Genomic DNA, 12,093 nt, shown 5'->3' on the forward strand with positions numbered 1-12,093 from the left:
ATGGAATTATTTAAACCAAGGCATCTGAAGTGCACCAACCCTGTCAGATTGCATCAGCCTCTTAGATATTATGGGAGATAGGAAGTCCCACAAGTACACAGGCTAATGTGGATGAGATACTTTGATATTACATTATGTTTTATTTCCATCCCATTTGCACACTGTCCTGGCAAAGGACAATTATAAATGTTTTAATATACAACAAATCTTCTTTTTCTGGTGGTGTTGGTTTTTTTTTTTTCCTTGTCTCCAAGCCTTAACATCTGAAAATAACTGAATGATTGTAGGGATAGATATTTTTCCAGAGAGATTTCCATTGTATCTACCTTGACTTGCCACCATCCAGTTAGTTGGATGACCCCAAATGCTCTCATGTCATGAATTTGAAATCCTGAATTTCTAAAATTTCCATTTTCTTTTCATCTACATATTTAGCCAAGCAGGCATGAAATTTGCTTATATTTATATTTATTTATTTTATTTTATTTCCAATTTATATACTGCCCTTCTCCCTGAGGACTCAGGGCGGTGTACAGCCAGAATTAAGAACATAAAATACAAATATTAAAAAACAATTAATATATATATAAATTTGGCCCAAAAATTAAAAATCACAAACCAATTAAAACATTTAAAATTTCTTCTTAAGCCAGCCCGGCTTGCTGGAAAAAATGGGTTTTAAGGGCACGGCGGAAGGCGCTGAGGTCTTGGATTCTCCTTATCTCTGGGGGCAACTGATTCCAGAGGGTAGGTGCCCCCACAGAGAAGGCCCTCCCCCTGGGGGTCACCAGCCTACATTGTTTGGCTGATGGCACCCTGAGGAGGCCCTCTCTGTGGGAGCGCACGGGGAGCGCTCTGTGGGAGGTCGTCGGTAGCAGCAGGCGGTCTCGAAAATAGTTAGGCCCTATGCCATGGAGCGTAGCATCTTTCTCCTAGAAACAGTACTAGTTAAAAGCAGATTGACACCAGTCTGTTGGTTCATTGGGCAAACAAGGTGGACTAGGAAGGCAGGAAGGGAAATCCACTCCATGATGAATACTGGGAATAGCCTTCAATATCTGCCTCTAATGGTCCTCAAAAGACTCCAAAAGTTTGCACAACACAGCCAAATATGTGAAAGCCAATAGGAAAGAGTTGAATAAATAAGAGCTGATCTGCTCCTCCTATCTACTGTTGGAGAGACAGGAAGGGCTGACATCACACAGAATCCATCTCTAGTCTACTGAGAAGACGATTCCCCCTTGCGGTTCTTGCTGGGCATTGAAAGCAGCATTTCCCCCCCTTCTGTGAACACAAGTAGGGCAGTCCAGTCCACTTGCAGCACTTGATTCTGACTTGTGCAAATGCCTCCATTCCATTTGGCTGGTGGGTATTCTTCTCAGCTCTACCCTCTGCCTTATGGGCTGCTGTTTTCGAACAGGTCTAGTAGTGGAATGGTTCAGCGCCATCACGTGAACTAGACCAAGACATCAACTCTACAGGAAAGCTAAAATTAATTGATTGTGATTGGCTATTCAGCTAGTCCTTGACTTCCCTTGTTTGCTTAGTGACCATTCACAGTTACGATGGATCTACCTGAGTGAACTTATGACCCGGATTCAGAGTTCTGATGATTGGATGCTCCCCGCTGCAGTCATCTGATTACACTTCAGGCATTCAACAACTGGGCCTTATTTATGCCCATTTGCTGTGGTCTGTAGTCACATGGATGCATTTTATGAACATTTTGTCCCAGGCCAGCTTTTTTGTCCAGATTGCCTTATGACCACAGTGTTCATTTAACAATTATGACATTCCTTAATGACTGCCACAAAAGCTGTTGTAAAACTGTGTCAGTCATGTGGGGAATCTGATTTATTACTATTACAAGTTATGACCATGTGACAGGCTTTAATGGTCAAAACTCAAGGACTACCTGTAAGAATAGATTCTTTCAAGTCTTGTTGTTCTCTACCTTCTCTTCCTTCTTAAAGTTCAGTGATTTAGGGAGTCATTTCTGAATATTATCTGTCTATTGTGGTGACAATATGTTTCACCCACTGTCATCTTAGTGAAAGATCTTACATATCTTCATGAAAGTCATCCTGAAAAGCTGGCTATTTCTTTGTTTTATCTGGGTGACATTAACAGTGTTTTGCCAAGTTTCTTCTACAGAACCAGATAACTGGAAGCAGCTTCATTTTTTCCCCTTCTTACCAGTCTCCAAAAGACATTGGCATAGAATGAAAAGCAATTGACACTTACTTTACCAGATTGTGTGGGAGCGGAATCCATTAATTGGGGACTTTGTTAACCACAGTCTGGGCAGAACAGCTGGCCATCACTGTGGACAAATGGAGGAAATAATTGCAATTATTTTAATTAATCTAGAAATGATTTTTTTTATTGCCTTCATTATCAGCCAGTTTATGAATGAGAAACAAGTAGTTGAAGGCTATAATGTGAAAAAGACTTAAGGCAAGCTTGCATGAATATTTTGCATGAAAAATAAATTTCAGCTAGCATGTTTAAGACTGAAACATAGGACACTAACACGTGAAAATATGGATCACCCCCAGTGTAAAATATGGGCCAATGTCACCAATAGTGTAAAGTTGACCTGTATTTCTGGCTCAGCTTCATTAGAGCTGAAACTCCCACAAAGTTGTAGCCTTGTTATTTTGGGTGAGAGGCTGTGGTTTCATTTGTCCACTAGAGGGAACTCTCACCTCACCACTCTTAATTGCAGGTCCATGAAAGGAAATGATTTTCCAACTGTTTCTTCTGGAATCAAGAGGAAGCAAGCAGAGATGAACTTCATCTGTGACAACTCAGTATTTCAAACCCAGCATAGTAATCGCCTTCCTCCTTTCCTCTTTTTTCATTTGCAAAGCCTGAGACTGGGAGGTGGAATATCACAAAATGTCAAGTGTCGCATCTTGTGAGAGTTTAGCCAGTTCTAATTTTAAGTTGATAATATTTAAAACTGTGGTGCTGTGGCTATCATTTTGACATATTATAGTACCAGCCCAGTAAAACAATTAACAGAAACCAAAATCAGGGTCCTGTATTCCATACAACTGCATCAGGTTGGACTATAGAACAAAAATTGAGAAATTAGAAACATTGGTTTCTTCCAGAGATATTTTTTCCCCTGCAATTACATATATAAATAGCAAAACCAATCTCTAAGCTGAACCTTTTGTGTCTGCACTTTTTGATCCATTAAATATAACTGATTATAGCATTACTTAGGAAACCAAAAGGAAGGTAGTGTACTCATAACTGGGTCCTTTTTCTTGTGAACATAATGAGAAGCAGATGTTGGCTAAAGTAACATTTCATCAGGGCTTATTCGACAGCCTTGGTCTAATCAAAGGGGGGGAAAAGAAGGGTTTACTTGTGGGCAAGCTCGCTTGTTTATTTGGCTTTCCACCATTATTAGCTTTAAAAATAACTCAAGACAGTGAATAGATTCAATAATTTTTTTTTCCTAATTGCCCCACAACCACTAACTAACCCTCCTGTGAGGAGGGTTAAGCTGAGAAGAGAATGTCCTAGAGATAGTTTTAAACTGGGAGATTTAAATTTCCCTCATATGTGCTAGCCTTGAGCATTATCATTTTCTCTCCTAATATTTCACCTTCCAGATCGTTGGTTAATATAAATTGGGGGTCTGTGGAAGGGTTTCTTCTTCTCAGGCGCATTGCACAAGGGTTGAATGCAGCCTCCTATGAATTTTACTGTTAGATTCACCATCTTATTCTTTACCTGGTTTTGGAGGTGGCATGTGTGTGTGTATTTTCCGACGTTTTTGAATTTTGTTGTACCTTTTTGTTTTTGTTATATAGTGAGCCGCCCAGATTTTAAGACTCAGATGGCACCTAAATTAAATCAGATCAGCCTCATTACCTGTCAGATCTATCAGATGTAGATACACTAACATCAACATCCCCCTGTATAATTGAATAACTCCCAGTTTAAAAGACATGAGCATCCTGCTTCACAAATTCACATATGGAAAAGAAGAACCTCCCAGCCTTTCCAAAGTTTTTCCATAATCTCCATAAAACCCATGGAAGTGTCCATGCCCAAGAGTTCTGGTAGACATGTTAGGCCACCCTCCAAGCTGAAGAAAAAAAACTCCAGAAACAACTCCAACTTCCACATAAATGCCTTTATTAAAGAATTAAGCCAGTAAGAATTAGATTTTTTTTGGGGGGGGGGTATTAAACAGGACAGTATACATATCTTAGAAGAAAGTATAACAAGATGGAAAACCAGCTATCACTAAAGAAATAAAGGGAAGACAATGCCCAGGAGGAAAATTCAGATTTACAGGTCAGTAATTTGGATGATCAAGGTTTTAAAGAGATTCCTCTACTACATATTCAGCATCAGATTTAAGTTACAAGAAGTTTGGGATATGGAGTCATGTAGATCTGTTGGTAACACAATTTCTGCTCATATTCATGACTTAACATAGAGAAAGAATAGTGGCTACTCCTATATATAAGCATAAAAACATCCTTGAGAAGATAACTGAATATAAGTGCCTTATCCATCTAACTTTAAACTTTGGGGCATTCCAGGATAACATCAAGCAAAAGCATTAGACAGCTGAGGTATTATTCTTGGGCATAAACACAGGAAGAACGGAGGTATCTGGAGGGGAGACACTATGCATGGCAATATCTCCATAGGCAGGTGGATCATCCAGAGGAAGTTCGTAGGGTGATTGTTTGCCTACAGCCTAGAGAAAATGGTATAAAATGAATTGCATTTTATATGGAATATTCTGCAGCATATATACCTAGTATACCAAATCTGAGAAAGAGATATTCTAAAGAAAGGACAAGCAGTCTTTGACCTGACAACCAGATATAATACCTGATGCTCTCCTACAATCCCCCTCTCATTTGTTGTTGAATTTCAGTGGTGCTGTATCTAAATAATGCTTCTCTTCAGGCTCTTCTTAGTTTCTTCTACTTATTTATTGTCTCCTCATGTCATAGCTACTGTTACAACTGTGGGAAATGCTATCTTATTGAAAATTGTTGATCAGAAGGTTGGCAGTTCAGCGGTTCGAACCCCTAGTGCCGTGTAATGGGGTGAGCTCCCATTACTTGTCCCAGCTTCTGCCAACCTAGCAGTTTGAAAGCACGTAAAAAATGCAAGTAGAAAAATAGGGACCATTTTGGTGGGAAGGTAACAGCGCTCTGTGCATCTTCAGCGTTTAGTCATGCCAGCCACATGACCATGGAGACGTCTTCAGACAGCACTGGCTCTTCGGCTTTGAAACGGAGATGAGCACTGCCCCCTAGAGCTGGAAACGACTAGCATGCATGTGGAGGGGAACCTTTACCTTTACCTATGTTAGAGTACTGCTACTAGGAAGAAACAGAGCCAACCTTGCACTAGAGATCTATGGTCTGCTTGGGCTTCTCAGTCAGAAAAAAGATCTTTGGAAAACCAGAAACAAGATAACTTGTTCCTTACCTCACTATAAGATGGTGGAATTCTGAGTTCAAAATTCTGAACCGAGATCACATCAGATATGGGGAGCGGAGGTGGGTTGGACATAGGTGACCCATCTGGAAGGTGGATAGCATCCCTGTTGTTGTAGTAGTTGATGCACATCCTGATGCAACAGCTGCTAATGATAGCCAGAGGAACAAGACAGATGGTAGGCCTGGGGAGGCAAAGAAAAGTGAAGTAAAGCAATCTGGCAGATTCAAAGGGAGATATCTGCAAATGTATTGATACTTACAGGTGCTGCCTGAGGATCCCAGATTCAACTCCTGGAATTTCAAAAATCCTTCTCATGTCCTTTTGGGTCATTTATTTTAAATGCACAGGCCACAAGGAAATCAGCTAGTTCTTCTTTCCTAATTGTACCATTTAACCTTTGCTTCCTACATGTAGTTCCTAGCTCTATCAATCTGACTCATATAATGATTGTACATGGTTCCCAACAATCACCACCAGTTTTATACTACTGTTGAGCTAAGATTTGAATGTGACGTTTCATAAAGAGGGTTAGTATTAAGGCGAATCTTAGTTTAGTCAAACATTTATCCCATCAAATTCAGTTCACACAAACACAGCTCTCTCCCCAAGACATGATCACAGAAAAGGTTATCCTTATACTTGCGCATTACGTACACAAGCCAGTTAGGCACTTCTGGCTTACAAGTGCAGTTAAGACTGGAATCAGTAGCACACCTTAGGAAAGAAGAGATAAAAAGTTTAAAACAAAATTCTTTCATCATGGCTTCATTATTAGTGCAGAGCAGCCTTTGCTAGTCTGACCCCCAATGTCTACATTAGTGTTTCTCAAACTTGGTAATGTGTGGACTTCAGCTTACAGAATTCCCTAGCCAACATATAGCATGGCTGGCTGGGGAATTCTGGGAGTTGAAGTCCATACATTTTAAAATTGCCAAGTTTAAGAAACACTGGTCTAGATGAATTAGAATTCAATTCCCATAATACTTAGTTAGCCGAGTCAATGGGCTTTCAGAGATTCTGACACTGGAGTTCTGAAAACCCCACTAGGATTGCCATAGTAAACAATTATTGGCGTTACTGTGAAAAAGGAAAAGAGCTAACCAACCAAGATCAGAGATTTCCCACGTTAGGATAAACATTTCTGGAAACGGAGCAGATTAAACCAGAGAATAGAGAAATAGTGTAAAATGCAGGTAGTCTTCAACTTATGACCATAATTGAGCCTGGCAATTGTGAAAAGTCATGATAGTTGTAAAACAGGTTACTATGTGATTGAACCTGGTTTACATCTTGTTTTGCAACAGTCATTAAATGAACCCAGTGGTCATGAAGCAAACACCACAATCGTTAAGCAAACCCAGTTTATTATGGGGTGGTTTTCCTATGTAAATTAGGGTTATATAAGTGTGAGGTGCTGCAAACAGTTATAAATATGGGCTAGCTGCAACATGTGACTGTGCATTTTGGTGGTGGCGGGGCCAACATAAGAGTTTTAAAACAGTCATAACCTGAAGATGACATGTGGGGCAATTATTTTACATTCCCAGCATATTTTTTATTTAGGAATCCTCCTGCAATTAACTATTTTCTCTTTTTTTCCAGTTTTGGTTGGCTGCTTATCCACTCACCACTTGGATCTGATTTGAACTAAGAGAAAAGTGAACAAAATAAAGCAGTAACTTACAAGAAGGTCCAGCACTCATTTCTGTATGATGAAACCTAGAAAGGAATGAGATGCAGTATGAATGAACAGAAAATAGCATTTGTGCTGAAATTGATCCTCCCAATTTCTCACCAGCTTCTCCTCCTGCAACATTCTTGATTGGAAATGGTTAGTGAGAAAAATTGGATCTGATTGGAAATGTTCCATCATAGTTTATGTACCAATGTAAAGACAAAATATAGCTCAAAATTCAGGCCCAGTGTGTTTGTGTGTGTATCAAAGAGTTAAACTAGCAATCTAATGAACTAAATAGAAGAACAGTGGCCAACAAATTATATTGGGGCTTAATTGTTTTAGTAGTTTAATTTTACCACTAGCCAATAAAAGTATCTTTTATCCTACATGCAAAGTGCTTCCCAACCAGAAGGTGGCAGCCTATTCTTAATAAATAATTTTATAGGCCAAGAAGGAGGTCAGAACTCTTTTGACACCATTTTTAATAATCCAAGGTTTCTCAATAGAAAATTCAGGCTACTGAACTTCGGTCAGAATTCCAAATTTTTTGGAAGTGTATCAGCATCAAGTTCTTTCTGATTGTAAGAATGGGGGTAGGTGGGGGTGCACAGATCAGGGTTTCTTAAGGAATGTCATCAGTCTTAAAGAAAGGTCTGTGGATTTAAAAACAAAAAACAAAACACCCAATCTTCTAACTTGGATGTGCTTTTCTTTCTACATTCGGCAACCTCAACAGTCTTAGTGAGACAAAAAATGTCTGCCTTAAGAGATAGGACACATTCTTTAATAGAAACATTTTTGCTAAATAAAATCACTGGTCCTCTGAATCTCACAACAGTGACCAACAAATTCACAAGTATTTCCTATTCTACTTCTCAAACTAACATTCAAAGGCTATGGCCCTGGATATGATAATTGCTCTTGTGTTGATGAAATAAGGAGACTGGGAGTGTTTTAAACTACTTTTCAAACTTAATTTTCCTAGGAGACCTGGTCCTACTGCCCAGGACTTACTTCTCTTCCTCTTTTCTATTTTAGCTGTTTTTCCCTTAGTTTCTCCCTCACCAAAACTTTTCCCAGCTTTTTTGCTAAAAGCACCTTGGCTTGATGGATAGCATCCCTATCACAGTTAACCAATTTTCCCCAGTCACTGCTGCTCATGTGTGTGAGGTAGAGGTAGTGGTGGTGGTGGGGGGGGGGCTGAAGAGAGACGGAATAGCTTTGTAGCTCTCGGTCTAATAATTTTACTACATTTTACAAAGCATACACATAAAACAATCAAGAGAAATTATAAAGAGTAGAAAGAAAATAAGGATAGGTGTGTGAAAATGTATAAAGAAAAAGGAAAAACGTGTTTGTGTTTTCTTTTTCTTTATAATGTAGACTTCGTTATATTTTAGACTTCCTCTAAGGATATAAAGAACTAAGACTATAATAAAATGCCCATTTCCCCCCCCCCCCAAAAAAAGAAGAGGAAAAATATTTGGCCCCTTTTAAATTTTAACAATCAAATCCCTATTTCAAAAGTTGGTTTTTCTCCATCTCCTACAAAAAGTCCACAAAGGGCTTCCGATTACAGATATTTTTTTTCCAGTGGCTTTTCTCTCACGAGGAGCGTTTATTTGATAACTTTGTAGCTCTAAATGGACTTTTTACAAATCCTCTGAAATAGCAACTACTGCCATATCTTGTAGCAACAACTTCCCCAGCTGTTTGCCTGCTACATGAAGACATATTTCATCTTCCCCAAACCTCCTTCCAATTTTCTTTCCTCCCAGTTGTGGTGGGAGCCAGGACAGGAGGCTTTCCCAAAGCACATCCATTCTGAAAACCTACTTGTAGCTTCTCTGTCAATTGATTTTAATTCTAAACTCCAGTTGCTTTAACTTTTCCTTGGAAAGAAAGCTAGCTAGATACCAAAAGCTTGGAATAGTTTTTTCATAGGCTTCTCCCAAAATATATGCTTTCTACCCCCCCCTGCCCCCCAGCATTTTGATTCCTTACCCCTGCAGAAAGTATGAAGAGCCAAACCAGAATTATTCCTCCTTGGATTTTCATTAATGGCGCCATCCTTCTCTACGTTCACGCAGTTCGATGTCCTGAGGAAAAGAAAGTCTAGCACCAAGGGGAGGACTCTTATCTTTCTTCTCACCGCCCTATGGACTTTGGTTGGCTGAGGACTAGAGGATGAGGAGTTCCCACCAACACCTGTTTTGTTCACGTGCTCTGCTAATTGGTCCCAGTTGGGGGGGGGGGGGAAGCCTGAAACAAATATGGAGCTCCTCCTCCCTAAAATACTTGTATTATTGGAAGAATGTAAACTCATTGCAGAAATAATATCTATGAAAAGCTTCTCTTGCACGGTGCTATCAAAAATGCACCCCTATTCTTTCTTATATTTAGCCTGCCCCATGTAAGACATATTTGACAAAGTACCTAGATAGAAAGAAAACAATCTTCTTTTAACAATGATTAGTTAACCAAACGGTGGTCATGAAATATTTTATGTATTTTGTTGTAAAAATACAACATTAGCGAGTCCATTTCACATTCTTCTTATCTCTCCTTCAGAGCAAAAAAGTTTGTATTTTAATTGGAGCTATCACGCTTAAACAAAATATATGTGGCGGTTACTTTAAACATCTTGAGGGAGGCTTCCCTTGCCCCTTATCTTCTTAATTCCCAAAGTTAAAGGCATTTTTTTTTATCCCAACAGCCTGGTTTGAATTTTTTTAAAAAAACTTAGCATCTTGATAATTGCTGAGAAAATGTTTACAGTTTGAATCTCTTTCCAGGCCCCTGGTACAGGTATTAAATCAAAATTTGTGGCAAGTATTTGTTCAGCCAATGTTTTTTATTTTGGGGGAAAGATGAAATATGAACAAAAGCTAATTTTTAGAAGCTTTTATTAGCTAATTTTTACTCAGTTGTTAGTGCTTGCAATGACACAGCATTATATGTAGAAAGTAATGATTTTATTGTAGTAAGAATGAACAACAGTAAAATAGAATAGAATGACAGAGTTGGAAGAGACTTTGGAGGTCTTCTAGACCAAGCCCCAGCTCAGGCAGAAAACCTATACTATTTCAGACAAATGGTTGTCCAATCTCTTCTTAAAAACTTCCAGTGTTGGAGCATTCACAAGGCAAGTTGTTCCACTGATAAATTGTTTTAAGTGTCAGGAAATTTCTTCTTAGTTCTAGGTTGTTTCTCTTCTTGATTAGTTTCCACCCATTGCTTCTTGTCCTGCCCTCAGGTGCTTTGGAGAATAGATTGACTCCCTCTTCTTTGTGGCAAACCCTGAGATATTGGAGTACTGCTGTCATGTCACCCCTGGTCCTTCTTTTCATTAAACTACATGTGACGTATCAGGACTTTTCCCCCTTCGCTAAACCGGGTGTGGGTGTGGCCAGTGTGTGACGCATCCGGTCCGCAGGCTACAAGTTTGACAGCCCTGTTCTAGAGTCTCAACATCTTTTTTTACATTGTAGTGATCAAAACTGGATGCTGTATTCCAAGTGTGGTATTACCAAGACATTATAAAATAGTATTAACACTTCATGTTAAAAAACCTAGAACTGTATTGGCTTTTTTGGCAGCTGCAGCACACTGCTGGCTCATATTTAAGTGATTGTCCAGTAGGACTCCAAGATCCCTCTGACAGTTATTACTATTGAGTAAGGTATCATCATCATACTGTACCTATGCATTTGGGTTTTTTTGCCTAAATGTAGAACCTTACTTTTTTCATCATTGAATTTCATTTTGTTAAATAGTGCCCAATGTTCAAGTCTGTCAAGATCCTTCTGTATCTTAAGCCTATCTTCTGGAGTGCTGGCTATTCCTGCCAACTTAGTTAACTGACTAGCAAAAGGTTCATCTATTTCCTCTATTTTTTAGGGTAACCTATAGTATACACTTATGGCAATGTCATTACCCCCCCCCCTTTTATATTGAACCAAATGCATTCAAGACAGTTTTCATCACTGTTGTGCTCTAATTCTGTAGATATGTAGTTATTCTTTTATAGATAATCTAACTCTACCTTCTTTTATTTGGTCTGTTTGTTTTAAATAATTTAAATACCTCTAGTTGTATGTTCAATTTGTAGGTTTCATTCCACCAAGTTTCTGTAATGGCAACATATCTGCCCTCATTTACTTGAATTTCTAATTTATTTTTTAAAAAATTTGATTTATATGCTGCCCTTCTCCGGAGACTCAGGGCAGCTTACAATGCGTTAAGCAATAGCCTTCATACTTTTGTATATTCATACAAAGTCAGCTTATTGCCCCCACAAACTGGGTCCTCATTTTACCTACCTTAGAAAGGATGGAAGGCTGAGTCAACCTTGAGCCTGGTGAGATTCGAACTTACAGTAGTTGCAGACAGCTGGTGTTAATCACAATGCTATTAGTCTGCTGAGCCACCCTATTTATTCCTCATACTCTGTGTGTTGGTGTATAGACATTTGAATCCTTTTTGACTGACTCTGTGTTTACTTTCTTCATAACCTGTGTTGTGCCTGAGTTCCCCTACTTCCTTAAGGTAAAGTAAAGGTAAAGCTTCCCCTTGCACATAAGTGCTAGTCGTTCCCGACTCTAGGGGGTGGTCTCATCTCTGTTTCTAAGCCGAAGAGCCAGTACTGTCTGACGACAATTGCGTGGTCATGTGGCCGGCATGACTAAATGCCGAAGGTGCACGGAGAGCTATTACCTTCCCACTGAAATGGTCCCTATTTTTCTACTTGATTTTTTATGTGCTTTTGAACTGCTAGGTTTGCCGAAGCTAGGGCAAGTAACGGGAGCTCACTCCGTTATGTGGCACTAGGGATTCGAACCGCCGAACTGCCGGCCTTTCTGATCAACAAGCTCAGTGTCTTAGCCACTGAGCCACACATTCCCTATTTCCTTACACCTGTTTTA

The 12,093-nt window shown here is 39.3% G+C and overlaps 1 protein-coding gene across 1 annotated transcript; it reads right to left on the reverse strand.

The window, feature by feature from the left end:
• Positions 1-4,141: 4,141 nt before the first annotated feature.
• On the reverse strand, positions 4,142-9,259 carry LOC148114071 (uncharacterized). Its single transcript, XM_087894525.1, has 5 exons — positions 9,173-9,259; positions 7,175-7,209; positions 6,145-6,204; positions 5,479-5,671; positions 4,142-4,732 (listed from the first exon to the last, which is right to left on the reverse strand). Exons 1-5 carry the CDS (start codon positions 9,236-9,238, stop codon positions 4,592-4,594), a joined length of 495 nt encoding a protein of 164 aa, XP_087750651.1. The 5' UTR covers positions 9,239-9,259; the 3' UTR covers positions 4,142-4,591.
• Between the last annotated feature and the right edge of the window lie 2,834 nt (positions 9,260-12,093).

The sequence above is a fragment of the Pantherophis guttatus genome, chromosome 4 (assembly GCF_059756535.1).
Source record: "Pantherophis guttatus breed Tessera chromosome 4, ASM5975653v1, whole genome shotgun sequence".
Taxonomy (NCBI): domain Eukaryota; kingdom Metazoa; phylum Chordata; class Lepidosauria; order Squamata; family Colubridae; genus Pantherophis; species Pantherophis guttatus.

What these genes read in the sequence shown, in the direction of transcription:
- LOC148114071 (XM_087894525.1), bottom strand. Translation starts at nt 9,238, where the DNA reads ATGGCGCCATTAATGAAAATCCAAGGAGGAATAATTCTGGTTTGGCTC. An exon ending in GAAGTGCCTAACTGGCTTGT is followed by an intron (nt 5,672 to 6,144) that starts GTACGTAATGCG and finishes TTGCCTCCCCAG; the next exon opens with GCCTACCATCTGTCTTGTTC. An exon ending in TTCCACCATCTTATAGTGAG is followed by an intron (nt 4,733 to 5,478) that starts GTAAGGAACAAG and finishes CATTTTCTCTAG; the next exon opens with GCTGTAGGCAAACAATCACC.